The following is a 20721-nucleotide window of genomic DNA, read 5'->3' as shown; positions in this document are numbered from 1 at the left end:
TATTTACATTTAAGGTACTTATCGATATGTATGTTCCTATTACCATTTTCTTAATTGTTTTGGGTTTGTTATTGTAGGTCTGTTCCTTCTCTTTTGTTTCCTGCCTAGAAATTCCTTTAGTATTTGTTGTAAAGCTGGTTTGGTAGTGCTGAATTCTCTTAACTTTTGCTTGTCTGTAAAGGTTTTAATTTTTCCGTCGAATCTGAATGAGATCCTTGCTGGGTAGAGTAATCTTGGCTGTAGGTTTTTCCCTTTCCTCACTTTAAATATGTGTTGTCACTTCCTTCTGGCTTGCAGAGTTTCTGTTGAAAGATCAGCTGTTAACCTTATGGGGTTTCCCTAGTATGTTATTTGTTGTTTTTCCCTTTCTGCTTTTAATATTTTTTCTTTGTATTTAATTTTTGATAGTTTGATTAATATGTGTCTTGGTGTGTTTCTCCTTGGATTTATCCTGTATGGGAGTCTCTGTGCTTCCTGAACTTGATTGACTATTTCCTTTCCCATATTAGGGAAGTTTTCAATGATAATGTCTTCAAATACTTTCTCAGTCCCTTTCTTTTTCTCTTCTTCTGGGACCCCTATAATTCAAACATTGGTGCATTTAATGTTGTCCCAGAGATCTCTAAGATTGTGCTCAATCCTTTTCATTCTTTTTTCTTTATTCTGCTCTGCAGTAGTGATTTCCACTATTTTATCTTCCAGTTCACTTATCCATTCTTCTGCCTCAGTTATTCTGCCATTGATTCCATCTCTAGAATTGTTCATTTCATTTATGGTGTTGTTCATCATTGTTTGTTTGCTCTTTAGTCCTTTTACGTTGTTGTTAAATGTTTCTTGTATTTTCTCCATTCTGTTTCCAAGATTTTGGATCATCTTTACTATCCTTACTCTGAATTCTTTTTCAGGTAGACTGCCTATTTCCTCTTCATTTGTTTGGTCTCGTGGATTTTTACCTTGCTCCTTCATCTGCTGTGTGTTTCTCTGTCTTCTCATTTTGCTTAACTTACTGTGCTTGGGGTCTCGTTTTTGCTGGCTGCAGGTTCATAGTTCCTGTTGTTTTTGGTGTTTGTCCCCAGTGGCTAAGGTTGGTTCAGTGGGTTGTGTAGGCTTCCTGGTGGAGGGGACTGGTGCCTGTGTTCTCTTGGATGAGGCTGGATCTTGTCTTTCTGGTGTTCTGGAGTGTCTACGACGTTAGTATGATTTTAGGCAGCCTCTCTTCTAATGGGTGGAGTTGTGTTCCTGTCTTGCTCGTTTTTTGGCATAGGGTGTCCAGCACTGTAGCTTGCTGGTTGTTGAGTGTAGCTGGGTCTTAGCATTGTGATGGAGTCTCTGGGAGAGCTTTCGCCATTTGATATTACGTGGAGCTGGAAGGTCTCTGGTCGATCAATGTCCTGAACTTGGCTTTCCCACCTCAGAGGCACAGGCCTGACACCCGGCCGGAGCAGGAAGACCCTGTCAGCCACACGGCTGGTCTCCACTTCTGCTGGTATTGAGGTTCACACTTCTAGCCTTTTGTTGGAGTCACCCCACTGATGAAGACAGGACCCTCAACAGCCGGTTGTTGGCAGGTGGATTCTTAATCACTGCACCACCAGTGAAGTCCCTGTTTCATATTATTTTGTCTAAGTTTTTGTTTTCTTTTGTTTTTGTTTTTGGTTGTTTCAGGCAAGAGTATAGAACAGGTTCTTGTTACTCCATCTTGGCCAGAAGCACAAGTCTGTTCTTTAAATTTAGCAGCTCAGAATATTTGCTATTTCTGTTGATAAGGTCATAGTCATGCAGACCAAAAGGTTAAAGAAAAGATTATGACTGTATAAAAATGAAATATTAGAAAAATTACTTGAATAGGTAACAAGAAATTCTGTCCTCCAAATGGTATTGTCTTTAAAGGGGCACATTGTAAACAAATGGAGCAAGAGTTATCAATTGAAATTCAGGTCCTTTTTATAGCTGTGTAAGTTGTTCATAATTTAGACCATTAGTGAGTATAATGATATTTTATTCTTTGGTCTTTTAGTTTTTCTTATCTTCCTGTGTTCTAGATCTTTTAAATCCTTAACTGGATATAAGAATCTATAGTAGCAAGTTAGCCATAAAAATAATTATCATCTTTTTAGGGACAAATAAAAGAAGGTATGAAAAACTATGCTTAGTATTCTAGATTTATCAGGTCCTGGATTTTTTGTCTCTATCTTTAGATGGTTTTGATTTTTTTCTTACTTTTCCACTTGATGTTCTTTTTTTTCTTTCACCCTACTTGATATTCTTTGTTAAATTGTTGGAAAACATGAGCTTGTAGGTCCTGTTTAGCATTTTCATTGACCCAAGTTCTCTTTACTTCAGATTACTGTATGAAGTTAACGGAGTTTTTAGTAGGTTTTTTTATTTTAATGCATCTCGGAGTAATATGAATGTATTTTTGAATGTTTTTAATAGGTGTAATTCTCAAATAATTCTATAACCTGAGTTTTAATTACAGTGCTATGATATAATTACTTGGTTTTAAGGTCTTTACATATGTAATTATTACAGACATCACAGCGTTTTTCCTCAGTTGATGAAGAAGCAAAGCTTCATAAGACCATGTCTCAAGGAGAGATTACGAAGTTGGCAGTGAGACAGAAGGCTTCAGATTCAGATATAAGGTATAAAGCATACACTGACTGTTAATAGGGATAATATAATTTTATTTACTAATAGACCATAGTTAAATACTGAGCATCTTTTTAAAAGCATAATTGATAGAATAGCTATCAATTTTGAAAGTTTTGAAATTTATTTTTCAACAAATACTAAGTACCTACTGTGTGACAGTAGCATAAATAATTCAGATATATATAATGAGCTTTGTCTTTTTATATGTTTAGCACTGTGATTTGGGCAAAGTCTTTACATCATTATATGACTTAGGATTTTTGGTTGTAAAAGAAAAGAGATTAGACCAGATTAGACTGAAAATATTTTCCAGTTTTGGACTTGGATTCTGTTCTGAGTTAAGTGTTTTACAAATGGAACTGGAAAAGACTTTCAGGAAAAACTCTGTTCTCTTTAGGAGAGTATATGAAGTTTTTATTTACCAAGAATATGTCTTGGGCTTCCCTGGTGGAGCAGTGGTTGAGAGGCTGCCTGCTAATGCAGGGGACACGGGTTTCAGCCTTGGTCTGGGAAGATCCCACATGCCGTGGAGCAACTAGGCCCGTGAGCCACAACTACTGAGCCTGTGCGTCTGGAGCCTGTGCTCCGCAACAGGAGAGGCCATGACAGTGAGAGGCCCCCGCTTGCCACAACTAGAGAAAGCCCTTGCACAGAAATGAAGACACAACACAGCCAAAAATAAAAATAAATTAATTAAAAGAAGGCTCAAAAAAAAAAAATGTCTTTGTCCCTTACCGTGTTATATAAGGCAGTTGGGCCCTCACTGAACATTTGAATATCTCATTGAAATCTATCTGGTTCATAACCCTATTAAAGATCAGTTTCTCAATGACTGTAGAGGCATAATCCAAGGTAACCCAAATCTAGAGCAGATTATGCTGGAGATCAAATTTTGGGAAACAAAATGTAACATAGAAAAAACATACAGGTGGAGATAGCAGATTAACTATATAAATTTAATTTCCACATCCTCCTAAAATAACAAAACCTATACAGGACAAAAACAACAGGAGACAGCAATAATAAAACAGGAGACAGCAGTAATAAAACAGGAGACAGCAATAATAAAAACGTGGAATCCTAAAAGTAGATAGACAAATTTTAAATGTCTTTATAGATAGGAGAAAGTTGAATCCTAAACCAACTGGGTAAAACTGAGAAAGAAGCATCTGGCTGACTGGTCTTCCCCAATCCTAGCAGAAAACAGGAGATTTATTTTCTGGAAAGGATAAAACAGAAGATTTCTGCACTTGGAGGTAACCAGATACAGTTGAGGTGGGGTACATATTTGGAACAGGGAGATTTAATGAATGTTTACATACTGAATGTTAAGATCCCCCAGATTTTTTTCTGTATTCTGCTTCCACGTTTCACATACCCTCTAAGCAGATGATTCAAAGAGTCTTTGGGACTTCCATCCAACCCTCATGGAAAGACCTAAAGATATTTCTATCAGGGGCTCTCCCTACAAATTGGACCAGCCAGATAACCCTACAAGGACAACCACAGTTTGGAAGCCCCACCAATGCACACTAGACCTTCCAAGAAGCTTGTTTATACCCTACTTTTGATCACCACACATTTGAGGAGACATCAGAAGTGAAAGAATCTAAAACTAATTGATAAAATACAACTTGGAAGCAATAAACTATACAGGGGAAAGAAAACTTCAAGACAGACAAATACAACTATCAGTAGACCTTCTGCATAAATAAATATAACTACATTCATGAAACCAAACAGAATACTTTAAAGGGAAACATTCATAATAAAAAAGAGTATTTGAAAATTGAAACTGTGATAGCATAAAGAAGTCAGAAGAGTTAGAAAGAAAGTTGAGGACATCTGTCAGAAAGTTGAGCCAAAAGACAAATGGATAGAAGAGACAAGAAAAGATAGGAAAATTAGAGGAGCAGTTCAGGACATCCAGTGACCCACTGATAGGAGCTCTGGAAAGATAGGACAAAGTAAAAATAAAGTAATTCAAATAAATTTCATGGAACTGAAGGACTTGAGTTTCTATAGATTGAAAGGACCCCCTGAGGGCCCAACATAATGAATGAAAATAGACCCATACCAAGAGACAGGTCATCATAAAACAGTAGAGACAAAACACATCTCCATTATGATGGTGAAAGTAGCTTTTTAAGTGATGGTTGTACAGCAGTCACTGAGGGAACCGTGCCAGATTAGAGCAGGTTAGATGGCTCTGGGAAAGATTTCTTCAAGAACATGGAACTGATGGTGTACCTACTATGTCTCAACTTGTTGAGAGGAGATACTCATAAATGAGGAGACACTTGGAGGTGAATTGGATGTAGGAAAGTGAGCAAATGTAAAACAAAACACTAACTCTAGAAAAATATTGGTTATGGAGGGTACTGTATGTCTCAGTTGTGAATATTATTTACAGAGTAAAAAAAATAGTGAATACTACTAAAAGAAAATACTGTATATTGATCTAACTAAAATTATGATATTCTGTTGCGGGGATGTCTGTGTTTGTGGAGGGTATAGAACTGGAGTGTTGGAATATGCTTAATTATTATTTGTGGTCATAAATATGATAGCAATATAAGTATGGTAAATATTAAAAGAATCAGTTAAATAAATTCAAAAGGGTTGCTCTAGGGAGCAGAAAAGGAATGAGAATGGCAGGAGAATGCTATCATTTGTAATAAGTCTTGTAGAACAATTTCCCTTTATACTATATGGATGTATAGGATTAGTAATAAGCTATTAGAAAAAGAAGGAAGCATGGATAAAAGAACATGGGCTTCAAAAGCAGACAGACCTGATTTTAACTTCCATCTCCATCAGCCCTCTGAGCCTCAGGTTGCTCATGTGTAAAGTTAGGATAAAAATACCTATTTATCATGGTAGTTGTGAAAAGAAGGCATCATAAGTAAGGCATAGTGCCTGGCTCCTAGTTGATGCTCAAAAATAAAGGAACCAACAAATTAATGTACAAGTAAGCCTCCTAGTACGAGGTTAGGATACATACTATATGGTCAGTAAATGTGAACTGTTATTATCTCAGGATGTTTCCTTGATTTATATGATGGGAGACAGTATATAAGCACTAATGAGGCAATATAGAGCATAGTAGGTGTGATTCTCAACTTTGTTACTCACTGGCTGTATAACCTTGGGAAAGTTACCTAATGTTTAAGCTACCAGTTTTTCACCTGAAAAACGGTTATGGTTTGAATGTCAACTTGTTGTTATAGTTAATTAAGGTAATTCTATATAAGCACTTGTACCTGGAGCATGATAACAACTCAAATAAATGGTGGTTTTTTTTAACATTCCTGAGTCTCATTATTTCTGTATTCAAGATGAGGAAGCTATCATTTACCTTCCAGATGAAGTTTAAATGTACACTTGAAGATTAAATATGACTAAACTTAACTATGAAGGTTAAATGAATTAATTCACATGAAAGGTGTTTATATAACTTAAAGTGACGTACAGATATTGTCAATAGGACATGCTAATTTCCATTGTTACTTTTTTGTTGTTGTTGTTGTTAACAGACCTCAGAGAGCTAAGATGAGATTCTGGGCCAAAGGGAAACAAGGGGAGAAGAAGACTACCAGAGTGAAACCTGCCACCCATTCGGAGGTTTCGGCACTCTTTGCTGGCTCAGATGTGATTCCAGCTCATCAGTTTCCAGATGGTAAAAATGGACAAAGGGTGGAGATTGTCTTCATAATTTCTGTTTACTCTTTCTGAAAGTTTACTATCCCTCTAGTATTTGTAATGGTAATCCTGTTGGTGAGATATTCTAATGAGATAGGACCAAGATTGTTAAGTCCCTCCTTAACTAACAGATAATTATAAAATTAAATTTTACCTATAATAGAAGTTTCAGGGAAATGTGGTACAAAACAGTGAAGTAACAACAACTTAAAGAATGACTGTGAATCTTTGATTAGCCTCAGTTTTCTAAAGTGTAAAAATCTAACCATCATTCATTCACTTAACAAATGTATATTCCTAGTAAAAATTAATGACAGCAGCTAATTTTTGAGTGCTTACTACATACAAGGCACTGTACTAAGCATATTGTATGTATTAACTCGATTGATCCTCACAACAATTTTTTGAGGTTGGTATGATTATTATTCCCAGTTTATAGATAAGAAAGCTGAGGCACAGAGAGTTATTTGCTTATACACGTATAGCAATTGGCAGAGCTGAGAGTTGAATTCAGGCAGTCTAGCTCCAGAGTCCGTATTCATAACCATTGTGCTGAAGTACCTATTATATGTTCCTGGGACTTTATAGTGGTAGCTGTTATTTTAACTTTTGGGGCATCAATCATAGCACATTAGAAAATACCCAACAGTTAGTTCATCTGTTGAGATATGGCCTTTCTAAATGCTAGAATTATTAACTCTCCAAGGATTCCAGTAGTCCCAGTATTAGAAGATTAGCCCATTCTTCCCAAGCCCTTTGCTCAAGTATGTATGAACGTTTTTAATTACCATGTAAAGATGCCAGCTGTCTTAAACAGGGATATACATCAGAGGTGGATGTGTAGTAATGAGTGGGTAAAATACCGGTGGGTGGATGAAATATCAGTATTGAATAAAATAGAGAGGCCCTAGGAAGAAAGTTATTATCTCTAAGAAGAGATAGAACAGGCCCAGTTAAAGTAAGTAAACAAAACTTCTCACATCTAGAATGAGATAAAAATAAAGGGACAAAGGATAAGATAAAGGGAGGAAAGATCAAGTTTCACATGGGAATGGATCAGCCAGAGCAGAGGCATCTGTGTGTCAAAGGAAAAACTGGTAGAAATTTAATTAGAACCCTGTTTTCTGTCTTGTGGCTTTGCTCCTATCACTTTGCAAACTGATATGAATAAAACCAGTAGTAAATTAAGTGAATACTACAGGTTCAGTTTGGAAAATTTGGAATTCCTAAAAGGATCAATTCATTTTATCTTATCTGGTTTACAGTAGTCATTCTGAATTTTTCATATTTCACAGTTATATTCTCCACTGCTGATTTCCAAGAAGGAATTAGGAAGCTCTTTGGTTGAAGTATATGTTATTAGCAGACTTCATTGTGTGTTTGCTTAATAAGGATACATGTATAAAAATTGATTGTAGCCTTTTTATTTATCTTTGGGTAGAAATTTATTAAGGTAGCCCTTGTTTTTAATGCTGAAATTGGATTATAGACAGTTTCTTTAGTAACTATTATTTCTTTTAGTATAAAGAACGATATTGACTTTGCTAAATGAAATAATTAGATACTTGTATATCTAGGTTATATAATGGAATTAATATTAGTTGACACCAATTTGAATATACTTATATCCTATATCTTGATAATTTTTATTCTGGTGCCATATCTCAAGTTTGTTTCACTTCCTGCCTAAGGTGGCATTTAGCAAGTAGGAGGCTATTTTTTTTCCTTTATTGTCAGAATTAGCTTTTAGATGGAATGAGGATATACCATTGGACAGAAGGTAAGGTAAATATATGTGGGGAAAACATGTGAAATGGGGCCAACTTTCTCATCAAGCCCCAGGTAGGCGTTGGCAAATCCAGTGTAGTTCTAGATTATAATGGACTACATGGAACCCAATTTCTCTGGTGTAAACAATTGCAGAGAAGATTTGTTGTGTTTTACAATATTATATACAGAGCTAGTTAATTCCAGGAATTATCTGAGAAATTCATACAGTTATTTGGGAAATATATGTGAAAATCCTAAATAGCAAGCAGACACAGGCAGAAGTGAACCAGTTGAGTTACCTGGTTCCCTAAATAGAGGTTGCCAGCCTAACACCAGATATTGTCACTGGAGCATTTATGGCTTTAGACCCTAGTAAACAAATAATAATAATTATCAAACTTCACTGGCTTATTGGATTTGTATATAACTGGATGTTCTTTCAAACAGATATAGTAAAGCTATGACTGGGTTAATAGTCAGCATTTAACATGCTAGTGTGATTGTGTACTCTTCTTTCTTTTCTTTGGGACTGAGGTCTTTGGGATCCAGGCTTCAGTTCTACAAGACACTTCCATCCAGATTTTCAGTATCAGACCTCATCTCTTTGGGAGACACAATAGAATTTCCCATTGAAAAGTGATAATTCTTAAATACATTTTCTGTACAAATGTACAATCTGGATTTACTGCCTAACTGCCTGAACTTAAACATTAATGTTACTTTACTTTTCGGATATTTACATGTTTCCTTCAGTGACTTACTAAAGGAACTTAAAAAGAAGGATGTGGAGATTTCAGTATTTTTACTAAAAGAAATTTTTTTTGGACACTCTATCTTGATTTATAGAATTATCTCAGAATCAGCCAACACCTCCATTGAGTCCAGAATTGCCTGGGAGTTGCCGGAAGGAGTTCAAAGAGAACAAAGAGCCTTCTCCAAAGGCAAGGCGCAAGAGAAATGTGAAGATCAGCAGCGTGGCTTTGGAGTCTATGCATTGGCAAAATGACTCTGTCCAGATCATAGCAAGTGCCAGTGATTTAAAAAGCATGGATGAATTTCTTCTGAAAAAGGTACCCTGTGCCTGCTCAGTGAGGCCCCTGAGCAGCTTTGACTGTGGAATGCTTGTATATCAGGATATGCCCCCTAAAGGATATATGCTTCAGTAAGTTAGAGCATCTGTTTCTTTACCAGAAAGGTACAAATAATAGGATTCATATGAGTTAGACTGCGTAGACAGGATTTAAAGTTTTAGGCTTTACTGTTGACTTCAGTTTTACCGTAACTGTCATGTTGCATTCTGTATGGGAAGGTGAGGCTTGTCATTGCACACTTTGAGTTGTCTTTTTGGTAGCAGAACTGTGGAATCATACAATGTTAGAAGGGACTTTAGAAATCATCTAGTAGTAATAAAACTTTGGCTACCTGGTCATGCTTTTTTCTGGGTCCCATGATAGTTTGCCCTTTCAGGACGGTCATTGTTGAAGAAACAGTATGTGTCCAGAGTGGCATTCACTTCTTTTCAATTTAGTTGATTGTGTACAAAATCTCTTTCTGTGGTCCCCAGATGAATGACCTAGATAATGAAGACAGCAAGAAAGACACACTAGTGGATGTTGTATTTAAAAAAGCTCTGAAAGAATTTCGGCAAAATATCTTCAGCTTTTATTCATCTGCATTGGCGGTAAGTTAAACTGTGTCAGGAGATATTCAGAAGTTCAACATATGAAAAATTTGACAATGCCATAAAAAATAATACAGGGGCCATGTTCAACTAGAGATTTCTCCAGTGTCTTCTTTTTGTTTTAGGGATAGATAGGGAAAAGCATACTGACTGACCTCAGATTAATAGCATTCTCAAATTTCCTTGAGCTGTTTTTTTTTTCCCCCCTGTTATAGGTATATTTTCATCTTAAGGTATTGAATTCAGATATTCTAGGTATGATTCTTTTTCACCCAGTGGCTCTTTACTATTTTGACTTCTCATGATCCTTTTAGCTCTGGCTCCAGCTTCTAATTCTCATTTGTGTTGGAATTATACTTTTTTATTCAGTAGAATTAGAGCAGTTTATGTTCACCAATTTCTATATATGAGTTTGTATCACTTTCAGATTTACCTATACTTTCATATGATGTTGGTCATGGTTTAGAAAATTTATTATTGGTGCTAAAGTATATAATAATTAATGCTTTTGATCTATAGAATCTTTATTAATATCTCTGAATTGTCATATTTATTCTATAAAAAATAATTTGTATTTAATTGGTTTTTCTTTGTTCAACCTGTAATTTAATGTGTAAAGAGAAATCAGGAGAACTTTCCTATGTATATTCTACTCAGTATAAGATTTTTTTGCCTTTTAAAAGTAGGAACCATGCAGTCTTAGACAGCAATAATTTCAAGACCATAATAAAGTAGTAATCAGGCTACGGCAAATGACTAGGTTTGGGTAGAGACAATGTTGGCCATATTTTTCTAATCCTGCTAACTGCTTGTCATGCTTCATACCTTTATTTTCTAGGTTAGGGACCAATATACTTTGTATCACATAGGAAGAGCCAACGTTATGAAATAGAGCTTAATAGTGGTTTTCTAACCCTGGATCAAAGAGGTTCAACTTATAATTCTGAGGAGGTGAAAGAGAAATACATTTTAAATGTATATAATACGTTTGGGTCACTTAAATCCTGTTTTTTTCTTTCTCATGAAGACTCCACACCTCATTTAAATAAGTTAAAAGGAATTCCATGTAGATTCCTTTGCAAGAAATATGGTGTTATTCTAAGCATGTCATTCTTCTTTGGAAAAATGAATCAAAGTAAAGGTTGCCTAATGTTTCACTAGGCAAGAATTCAAGTATTCACTTTTTCAGTTTTAGAGTGGAACTATCTAAACAAGGTTCATTTCTGGGGATAGGTAATTAAGAGGGAGGCAAATAATCTTTATAGCTAAATATAGTTTAAAATTCCCAGGGCTTTCTCCAATTATTACATTGTTTAAACTGTTAGGTATTTTACTAAAATTTAGCAGGTTTTATTCTGCAGACATGCCATAGTAGAGTGGGAATTTACAAATACCACATGACCTCATGGACATGCCCATTAGAAAGTATATCAGGATCCTAATTTTTATTCAAAATAATTACCCAATAAAAATTGAATCAGTCTTCTATATATAAAGAATTTCTTCATAAAACCTTACATTTCTTCTCTTATTGCTTATTAGATAGATGATGGGAAAAGCATACGGTATAAAGACCTCTACGCACTATTTGAACAGATTTTGGAAAAGACCATGAGGCTTGAGCAGCGTGATTGGAGTGAATCTCCAGTCAGAGTTTGGGTCAACACTTTTAAAGTGTTTTTAGATGAATATATGAATGAATTCAAGACTCTGGAATATATACCCACAAAGGTAAATATATTTTGATTTCTAAAAGGATTCAGTTATGAATTCTTCTTAAGAGTCTGGGACATCTGGTATTTGAGAAAAACATTACAGTGAACATGTCAACTACTTTAGCACTACTTTAGATCCAGCAAACTCCATTCTGTCCTAAAAGTTCATCAGACTGTATTATCAAAGCCTTCTGCCATTAATATATTCTTCACTGAGTTAAAATGTAATGTTGTGCCATTAAGATTATACCCTCAGCTTTGATAGAGGTCAGTACATAAATTTCCTTTCGAAAAACAGTGGTTAAAGATGTGATTAGTTGTATCATCTAGTGGCCTTTATGTAAGGACCCACGAATTATATTTCTCCTTGAATTAGGTTTTAGGAAAATGTATGTTTCTGAATATCTATATAATAGTAATAATAAACTTTATTTATTGAGTACCAGGAATTATACTAGGTGTTTGATATTTTATTTACTTCTTGCTTCAGCCCTATTAAATAATTATTATGAAATTCTTATTACAGAAGAGATAGTAGGCTTAGAGAAGGTTGTCAGTGTGTTTCCTTTCAGTACCCCAACTGAAATAATTAGGTATCTGATTATTGGGTAGCAGGAATACTGTTAATCCTTTTTATTGTCTCCCATTTTATTTTCAGTTATTCTGATTTATGTATATTTAGATTTATAAAACATTTGAAATCATTTTGAAGTAATCAGATATAAATAAATCTTTGAAAATTCTTCTGTTCTACATCTAAGTTGGGGTCTTATGTTATGCAGAAGAAGATTCTTATTAGGCTTATTCTGCCTTTGTTTGTAATTTTAAAAGGTTAGATTGAGATTGTTCTCTACTATGGCTAATAAGAAACGTCATATGTAAAAGAACTTTTCCATGTCCCAGATGATACCTTTTAAAAAAAAAAATTTCTTTTTATTTATTTTTGGCTGCATTGGGTCTTTGTTGCTGCGCGTGGGCTTTTCTCTAGTTGCGGCGAGCCGGGGCTACTCTTTGTTGTGGTGCATGGGCTTCTCATTGCGCTGGCTTCTCTTCTTGCGGAGCACGGGCCCTAGGCGCACGGGCTTCAGTAGTTGTGGCTTGCAGGCTCTAGAGCGCAGGCTCAGGAGTTGTGGCGCACGGGCTTAGTTGCTCCGCGGCATATGTGGATCTTCCCAGAGCAGGGCTCAAACCCATGTCCCCTGTGTTGGCAGGCGGATTCTTAACCACGGCGCCACCAAGAAAGTCCTCCAGATGATACCTTTTGTTTTTTAATTTAATTTATTTTTTTATACAGCAGGTTCTTATTAGTTACCCATTTTATACATATTAGTGTATATATGTCGATCCCAATCTCCCAGTTCATCCCACCACCAGCCCCGCCGCCACTTTCCTCCCTTGGTGTCCATACGTTTGTTCTCTACATCTGTGTCTCAATTTCTGCCCTGCAAATGCCTCATCTGTACCATTTTTCTAGGTTCCACATATATGCATTAATATACAATATTTGTTTTTCTGACTTACTTCACTCTGTATGACAGTCTCTAGATCCATCCACGTCTCTACAAATGACACAATTTCGTTCCTTTTTATGGCTGAGTAATATTCCATTGTATATATGTACCACATCTTCTTTATCCATTCGTCTGTCGATGGGCATTTAGGTTGCTTCCATGACCTGGCTATTGTAAATAGTGCTGCAATGAACATTGGGGTGCATGTGTCTTTTTGAATTATGGTTTTCTCTGGGTATATGCCCAGTAGTGGGATTGCTGGATCATATGGTAATTCTATTTTTAGCTTTTTAAGGAACCTCCATACTTTTCTCCATCAATTTACATTCCCACCAACAGTGTAAGAGGGTTCTCTTTTCTTCACACCCTCTCCAGCATTTGTTGTTTGTAGATTTTCTGAAGATGCCCATTCTAACTGGTGTGAGGTGATACCTCATTACAGTTTTGATTTGCATTTCTCTAATAATTAGTGATGTTGAGCAGCTTTTCATGTGCTTCGTGGCTATCTGTATGTCTTCTTTGGAGAAATGTCTATTTAGGTCTTCTGCCCATTTTTGGATTGGGTTGTTTGTTTCTTTAATATTGAGCTGCATGAGCTGTTTATATATTTTAGAGATTAATCCTTTGTCCGTTGATTCATTTCCAAATATTTTCTCCCATTCGGAGGGTTCTCTTTTCGTCTTGTTTATGGTTTCCTTTGCTGTGCAAAAGCTTTGAGGTTTCATTAGGTCCCATTTGTTTATTTTTGTTTTTATTTCCATTACTCTAGGAGGTGGATCAAAAAAGATCTTGCTGTGATTTATGTCAAAGAGTGTTTTTCCTATGTTTTCCTCTAAGAGTTTTATAGTGTCCAGTCTTACATTTAGGTCTCTAATCCATTTTAGGTTTATTTTTGTGGATGGTGTTAGGGAGTATTCTACTTTCATTCTTTTACATGTAGCTGTCCAGTTTTCCCAGCACCACTTATTGAAGAGACTGTCTTTTCTCCATTATATATCCTTGCCTCCTTTGTCATAGATTAGTTGACCATAGGTGCGTGGGTTTATCTCTGGGCTTTCTATCTTGTTCCATTGATCTATGTTTCTGTGTTTGTGCCAGTGCCATATTGTCTTGATTACTATAGCTTTGTAGTATAGTCTGAAGTCAAGGAGTCTGATTCCTCCAGCTCCGTTTTTTTCCCTCAAGTTTGCTTTGGCTATTTGGGGTCTGTTGTGTCTCCATACACATTTTAAGATTTTTTTATTCTAGTTCTGTAAAAAAATGCCATTGGTAGTTTGAAATGGATTGCATTGAGTCTGTAGATTGCTTTGGGTCGCATAATCATTTTCACAATACTGATTCTTGCAATCCACGATCATGGTATATCTCTCATTCTGTTTGTGTCATCTTTGATTACTTATATCAATGTCTTACAGTTTTCTGAATACAGGTGTTTTACCTCCTTAGGTAGGTTTATTCCTAGGTATTTTTTATTGTTGTTATTGTTGAAGTGGTGAATGAGATTGTTTCCTTAATTTCTCTTTCTGATCTTTTGTTGTTAGTGTATAGGAATGCAAGATATTTCTGTGCTTTAATTTTGTATCCTGCAACTTTACCAAATTCATTGATTAGCTGTATTAGTTTTCTTGTGGCATCTTTAGGATTCTCTGTGTATAGTATCATGTCATCTGCAAACAGTGACAGGTTTACTTAAGCTTTTCCAATTTGAATTCCTTTTATTTCTTTTTCTTCTCTGATTGCCATGGCTAAGACTTCCAAAACTGTTGGATAATAGTGGTGAGAATGGACACCCTTGTCTTGTTCCTGATCTTAGAGGAAATGCTTTCAGTTTTTCACCATTGAGAATGATGTTTGCTGTGGGTTTGTCGTATATGGCCTTTATTATGTTGAGGTAGGTTCCCTCTATACCCACTTTCTGGAAAGTTTTTATCATAAACAGGTGTTGAATTTTGTTGAAAGCTTTTTCTGCATCTATTGAGATGATCATATGGTTTTTATGCTTCAATTTGTTAATATGGAGTATCACGTTGAATTGCATATATTGAAGATTCCTTGCATCCCTGGGATAAATCCCACTTGATCATGGTGTATGATCCTTTTAATGTGTTGTTGAATTCTGATTGCTAGTATTTTGTTAAGGATTTTTGCATCTATAATCATCAGTGATATTGGTGTGTAATTTTCTTTTTCTGTAGTATCTTTGTCTGGTTTTGGTATCAGGGTGATGGTGACCTCATAGAATGAGTTTGGGAATGTTCCTTCCTCTGCAGTTTTTTGGAAGGGTTTGAGAAGGGTGGGTGTTAGCTCTTCCCTAAATGTTTGATATAATTCATCTATGAAGCCATCTGGTCCTGGACTTTGTTTGTTGGAAGATTTTTAATCACAGTTTCAATTTTCTTACTTGTGATTGGTCTGTTCATATTTTCTATTTCTTCCTGGTTCAGTCTTGGAAGGTTATACCTTTCTAAGAATTTGTCCATTTCTTGCAGGTTGTCCATTTTATTGGCATAGAGTTGCTTGTAGTAGTCTCTTAGGATGATTTGTATTTCTGCAGTGTCGGTTGTGACTTCTCCTTTTTCATTTCTAATTTTATTGATTTGAGTCCTCTCCCTCTTTTTCTTGATGAGTCTGGTTAATGGTTTATCAATTTTGTTTATCTTCTCAAAGAACCAGCTTTTGGTTTTATTGATCTTTGCCATTGTTTTCTTTGTTTCTACTTCATTTATTTCTTCTCTGATCTTTATGATTTCTTTCCTTCTACTAACTTTGGGTTTTGTTTGTTCTTCTTTCTCAGTTCCTTTAGGTGTAGGGTTAGATTGTTTATTTGAGATTTTTCTTGTTTCTTGAACTAGGATTGTATTGCTATAAACTTCCCTCTTAGAACTGCTTTTGCTGCATCCCATAGCTTTTGAATCATCGTGTTTTCGTTGTAATTTGTTTCTAGTTATTTTTTGATTTCTTCAGTGATCACTTGGTTATTTAGTAAGGTGTTGTTTAGCCTCCATGTGTTTGTGTTTTTTACATTTTTTTCCCTGTAATTGATTTCTAATCTCATAGAGTTGTGGTCAGAAAAGATACTTGATATGATTTCAGTCTTCTTAAGTTTACTGAGGCTTGATTTGTGACCCAAGATGTGATGTATCCTGGAGCATGTTCCATGTGCACTTGAGAAGAAAATGTAATCTGCTGTTTTTGGATAAAATGTCCTATAAATATCAATTAAATCTATCTGGTCTATTGTGTCATGTAAAGCTTATGTTTCCTTATTAATTTTCTGTTTGGATGATGTGTCCATTGGTGTAAGTGAGGTGTTAAAAGTCCCCCGCTATTATTGTGTTACTGTCGATTTCCTCTTTTATAGCTGTTAGCATTTGCCTTATGTATTGACATGCTCCTGTGTTGGGTGCATATATGCTTATAATTTTTATATCTTCTTCTTGGATTGATCTTTTGATCATTATGTATTGTCCTTCCTTGTTTCTTGTAACATTTTTTATTTTAAAGTGTATTTTATCTGATATGAGTATTGCTACTCCAGCTTTCTTTTGAGTTCCACTTGCATGGAATATCTTTTCCATCCCCTCACTTTCAGTCTGTATGTGTCCCTAGGTCTGAAGTGGGTCTCTTGTAGACAGCATATACATGGGTCTTGTTTTTGTATCCATTCAGCAAGCCTGTGTCTTTTGGTTGGAGCATTTAATCCATTCACGTTTAAGGTAATTATCGATATGTATGTTCCTATGACCATTTTCTTAATTGTTATGGGTTTGTTTTTGTAGGTCCTTTTCTTCTCTTGTGTTTTCCACTTAGAGAAGTTCTTTATCACTTGCTGTAGAGCTGGTTTGGTGGTGCTGAATTCTCTTAGCTTTTGCTTGTCTGTAAAGCGTTTGTTTCTCCATCGAATCTGAATGAGATCCTTGCTGGGTAGAATAATCTTGGTTGTAGGTTCTTCCCTTTCATCACTTTAAATATATCATGCCACTCCCTTCTGGCTTGTAGAGCTTCTGCTGAGAAATGAGCTGTTAACTTTATGGGAGATCCCTTGTATATTATTTGTTGTTTTTCCCTTGTTGCTTTCAGTAATTTTTCTCTGTCTTTATTTTTGTCAAATTGATTGCTATGTGTCTCCGAGTGTTCCTCCTTGGGTTATCTGGTATGGGACTCTCTGCGCTTCCTAGACTTGCATGGCTATTTCCTTTCCCATGTTAGGGAAGTTTTCCACTATAATCTCTTCAAATACCTTCTCTGGTCCTTTCTCTCTCTCTTCTTCTGGGACCCCTATAATGCGAATGTTGTTGTGTTTAATGTTGTCCCAGAGGTCTCTTAGGCTGTCTTCATTTCTTTTCATTCTTTTTTTTTTTATTCTGTTCCACAGCAGTGAATTCCACCATTCTGTCTTCCAGGTCACTTATCCATTCTTCTGCCTCAGTTATTCTGCTACTGATTCCTTCTAGTGTAGTTTTCATTTCAGTTATTGTATTGTTCATCTCTGTTTGTTTGTTCTTTATTTCTTCTAGGTCTTTGTTAAACATTTCTTGCATCTTCTCGATCTTTGCATCCATTATTTTTCCAAGGTCCTGGATCATCTTCACTATCATTATTCTGAATTCTTTTTCTGGAAGGTTGCCCATCTCCACTTCATTTAGTTGTTTTTCTGGGGTGTTATCTTGTCCCTTCCTCTGGTACATAGCCCTCTGCCTTTTCATCTTGTCTATCTTTCTGTGAATGTGGTTTTTGTCCCACAGGCTGCAGGGTTGTAGTTCTTCTTGCTTCTGCTGTCTCCCCTCTGGTGGATGAGGCTATCTAAGAGGCTTGATGGGAGGGACTGGTGGTGGGTAGAGCTGACTGTTGCTCTGTTGGGCAGAGCTCAGTAAAACTTTAATCCACTTGACTGTTGATGGGTGGGTCTGGGTTCCCTCCCTGTTGGTTGTTTGACCTGAGGCAACCCATCACTGGAGCCTACCTGGGCTCTTTGGTGGGGCTAATGACAGACTCTGGGAGGGCTCACACCAAGGAGTACTTCCCAGAACTTCTGTTGCCAGTGTCCTTGTCCCCACGGTGAGCCACAGCCCCCACCCCCGCCTCTGCAGAAGCCCCTCCAACACTAGCAGGTAGGTCTGGTTCAGTCTCCCCTGGGGTCACTGCTCCTTCCCGAGTCCCGATGCATACACTACTTTGTATGTGCCCTCCAAGAGTGGAGTCTCTGTTTCCCCAAGTCCTGTCGAAATCCTGCAGTCAAATCCCACTAGCCTTCAAAGTCTGATTCTCTAGGAGTTCCTCCTCCCCTTGCCAGACCCCCAGGTTGGGAAGCCTGACGTGGGGCTCAGAACCTTCACTACAGTGGGTGGACTTCTGTGGTATAGGTGTTCTCCAGTTTGTGAGTCATCCACCCAGCAGTTATAGGATTTGATTTTATTGTGATTGTGCCCCTCCTACCATCTCATTGTGGCTTCTCCTTTGTCTTTGGATGTGGGGTATCTTTTTTGGTGAGTTCCAGTGTCTTCCTGTCGACGATTGTTCAGCAGGTAGTTGTGGTTCTGGTGTTCTCGCAAGAGGGAGTGAGTGCTCGTCCTTGTACTCCGCCATGTTGAACCAATCTCCAATACCTTTTTATATTTAGCTCTAGGATGGAGAGTTTTCTAGAGCCAAAATATGCAAAGTGCAATCATTGAAATTAATAATCAGGTAATTAATGTTTAAAGTCAAATAATCATTTAAATTAATAATGGTGTGGCTTCTGGGCAGAACTGAGGTTTAAAAAGATAATTTCTAAAGTATCCTTCCATTCTGTTGCTTTTATGAGCACTGTGTTTTACTAAACATAAATTTTTTTTCTCACATATGCTTACTAGCACTGCGCGTTTCCTCTTGAGGAATAAAGAGCTGCTTATTTTATTACCTGTTGAGCAAAAATCTCAGCATTTGCAAAGAAGTAAGAAACTATGTTAGTCTTCGTTATATCATATTTTCTGTATTTCTTTCCAACCAGGTGCCAAAAACAGAGAGAAAGAAAAGAAGGAAAAAAGAAACTGATTTAGTAAGTCGTAATCTATTTTTTTTATGTTACTAAAAAGTAATTTTTAGACCACTAGTCTGAGCTGTATCATACAGTATTTCTGTGGAAGTATTTAAAGAATAAGTTTATCAGATGCCTAGGGGGTAATCATTTACATCTTTACAAAAATTTAGAAAGACAAATGTGTCTTGAATTCTTTGGCTTGACTTGTTATTAATGGTGCCTTCCTAAAATGGTAGAAAACTGAAATGTTTACTCATGAAAAGTACAAATATGAACCCTTTTCAGAAGTAGGGGTAGGGAAGGAGTTTTTTAAGGAGCTCTCCCTCCCTTCTGAGGAATATGAGGACTACGTAGGATTTTACAAATGTTAAGTCCTAATTCAAGAGACATTCCCAAAGGCATTTGAGCGTATTTTACCATTGTTCATGTTTTTATCTTTTGTATTATATGTCTCTATTGCATACTTTACCATAATCTCTGTAATTGCAAGGATGAGTTAAGCCCTAGAGGAGCTCATAATCTGCTAGTGAAGGCAGGCATTTAAAAAATTACTACTTTTAGATGTGATAAGTATTATAGTAGATAGTACAAAGTGCTGTGGAAATACAGAAAGAGAGAATGAAGCAATACTTTACAGAAGAAAAGATGTTTTTGCTAGTTCTTATCAAGTGAGTAGTAGTTTAGACAGGCAGTATCTAGCCAGAGGGAAAGAGTATGTCCAGAGACACATGAGTGAAAAACCTGGCATGTTGAGCCAGTAGCTTTAATAGGCTCAAGTATTGCATGTTTATGTGGGGGTGGCTGGAAATGTAGGTAGAACTCTGGCCAGCACTCTACCTCCAAAATGCATCTAATATCTGACCATTTCACACCACCTCCACTGCTATTACAGTAGTCCAGTAATACTATGTGTTGTCTCATAATTGATCTGCCTTCTTATATTCTTTTCCCCTTACAGTTTTCTACATAATAGCCATAATGAACATTTAAAAACAAAAATCAGGTCATGTTCCTCCTCTACTCAGAACTCTCTAGTGACTTCCAGTGTTACTCAACATAAAACTCAGAGTTCTTACCATGCCTACAAGACTCGACATGATCTTGACCTTGACCTCTCTAAGCTTCATTTCTTCCCGCTCTCCCCCTGTTCCCTCTGCTTCAGTTGCATTTGCCTCCACCACCTTCTCCTCTTTCTTCCCAAGTTGTTTCCCCTGCTCGTCCTGTCTTCCTCCATTTCCCCTGAAAATGTTAAGCTTTAGGGCCTACAGAACCTGGATTCACCCCTGCCAATGGTAAATTCTAATCCTAGAATATTTATTGTTAACCTTATTAATAAATCAGGATTATAAATCATCCCCTATCACTTGTAAACCAAATTCTAAGGTTTTTTAGATCATTGCTTGTCACTTTTCCACTGTGTGTGTTAGAAGCATGATCTGACTCTATTTTAGCATGATCTTACCTGTTAAAGAGTTTCTTCCTTTACATGGAAGGAAAAGGAATCCTGAAAGTAGGATATTTAAGCCCTTAGCCTGGCTTACTTTTGTTCACCAATGGAGAAACTTTAGACAACTTAATCTTTGAGTCTCAATGTCCTCATGTATATAATGGGAGTATATATTATATAAAATAGGAGTAAAATAGAATTACATAAAACAGGTGTAATGT

The 20721-nt window shown here is 36.4% G+C and overlaps 1 protein-coding gene across 11 annotated transcripts in view; it reads left to right on the top strand.

The window, feature by feature from the left end:
* Window positions 1-20721, top strand: part of MYO9A (myosin IXA) — a 268245-nt gene that overhangs the window by 198530 nt on the left and 48994 nt on the right. For all 11 annotated transcript variants that reach the window (XM_027123508.1, XM_027123501.1, XM_027123505.1 and 8 more), the window contains 6 exons: window positions 2533-2645; window positions 6192-6334; window positions 8974-9197; window positions 9692-9808; window positions 11351-11539; window positions 19024-19071. In XM_027123508.1, the coding sequence (XP_026979309.1) occupies window positions 2533-2645; window positions 6192-6334; window positions 8974-9197; window positions 9692-9808; window positions 11351-11539; window positions 19024-19071 (834 nt within the window). The remainder of the gene's footprint in view (window positions 1-2532; window positions 2646-6191; window positions 6335-8973; window positions 9198-9691; window positions 9809-11350; window positions 11540-19023; window positions 19072-20721) is intronic.

This window comes from Aethalodelphis obliquidens, unplaced genomic scaffold (genome assembly GCF_003676395.1).
Source record: "Aethalodelphis obliquidens isolate GAN/ISIS:26980383/991018 unplaced genomic scaffold, ASM367639v1 scaffold26, whole genome shotgun sequence".
NCBI classification, from domain to species: Eukaryota; Metazoa; Chordata; class Mammalia; order Artiodactyla; family Delphinidae; genus Aethalodelphis; species Aethalodelphis obliquidens.
This window is presented reverse-complemented; position numbering and strand designations above follow the sequence as displayed.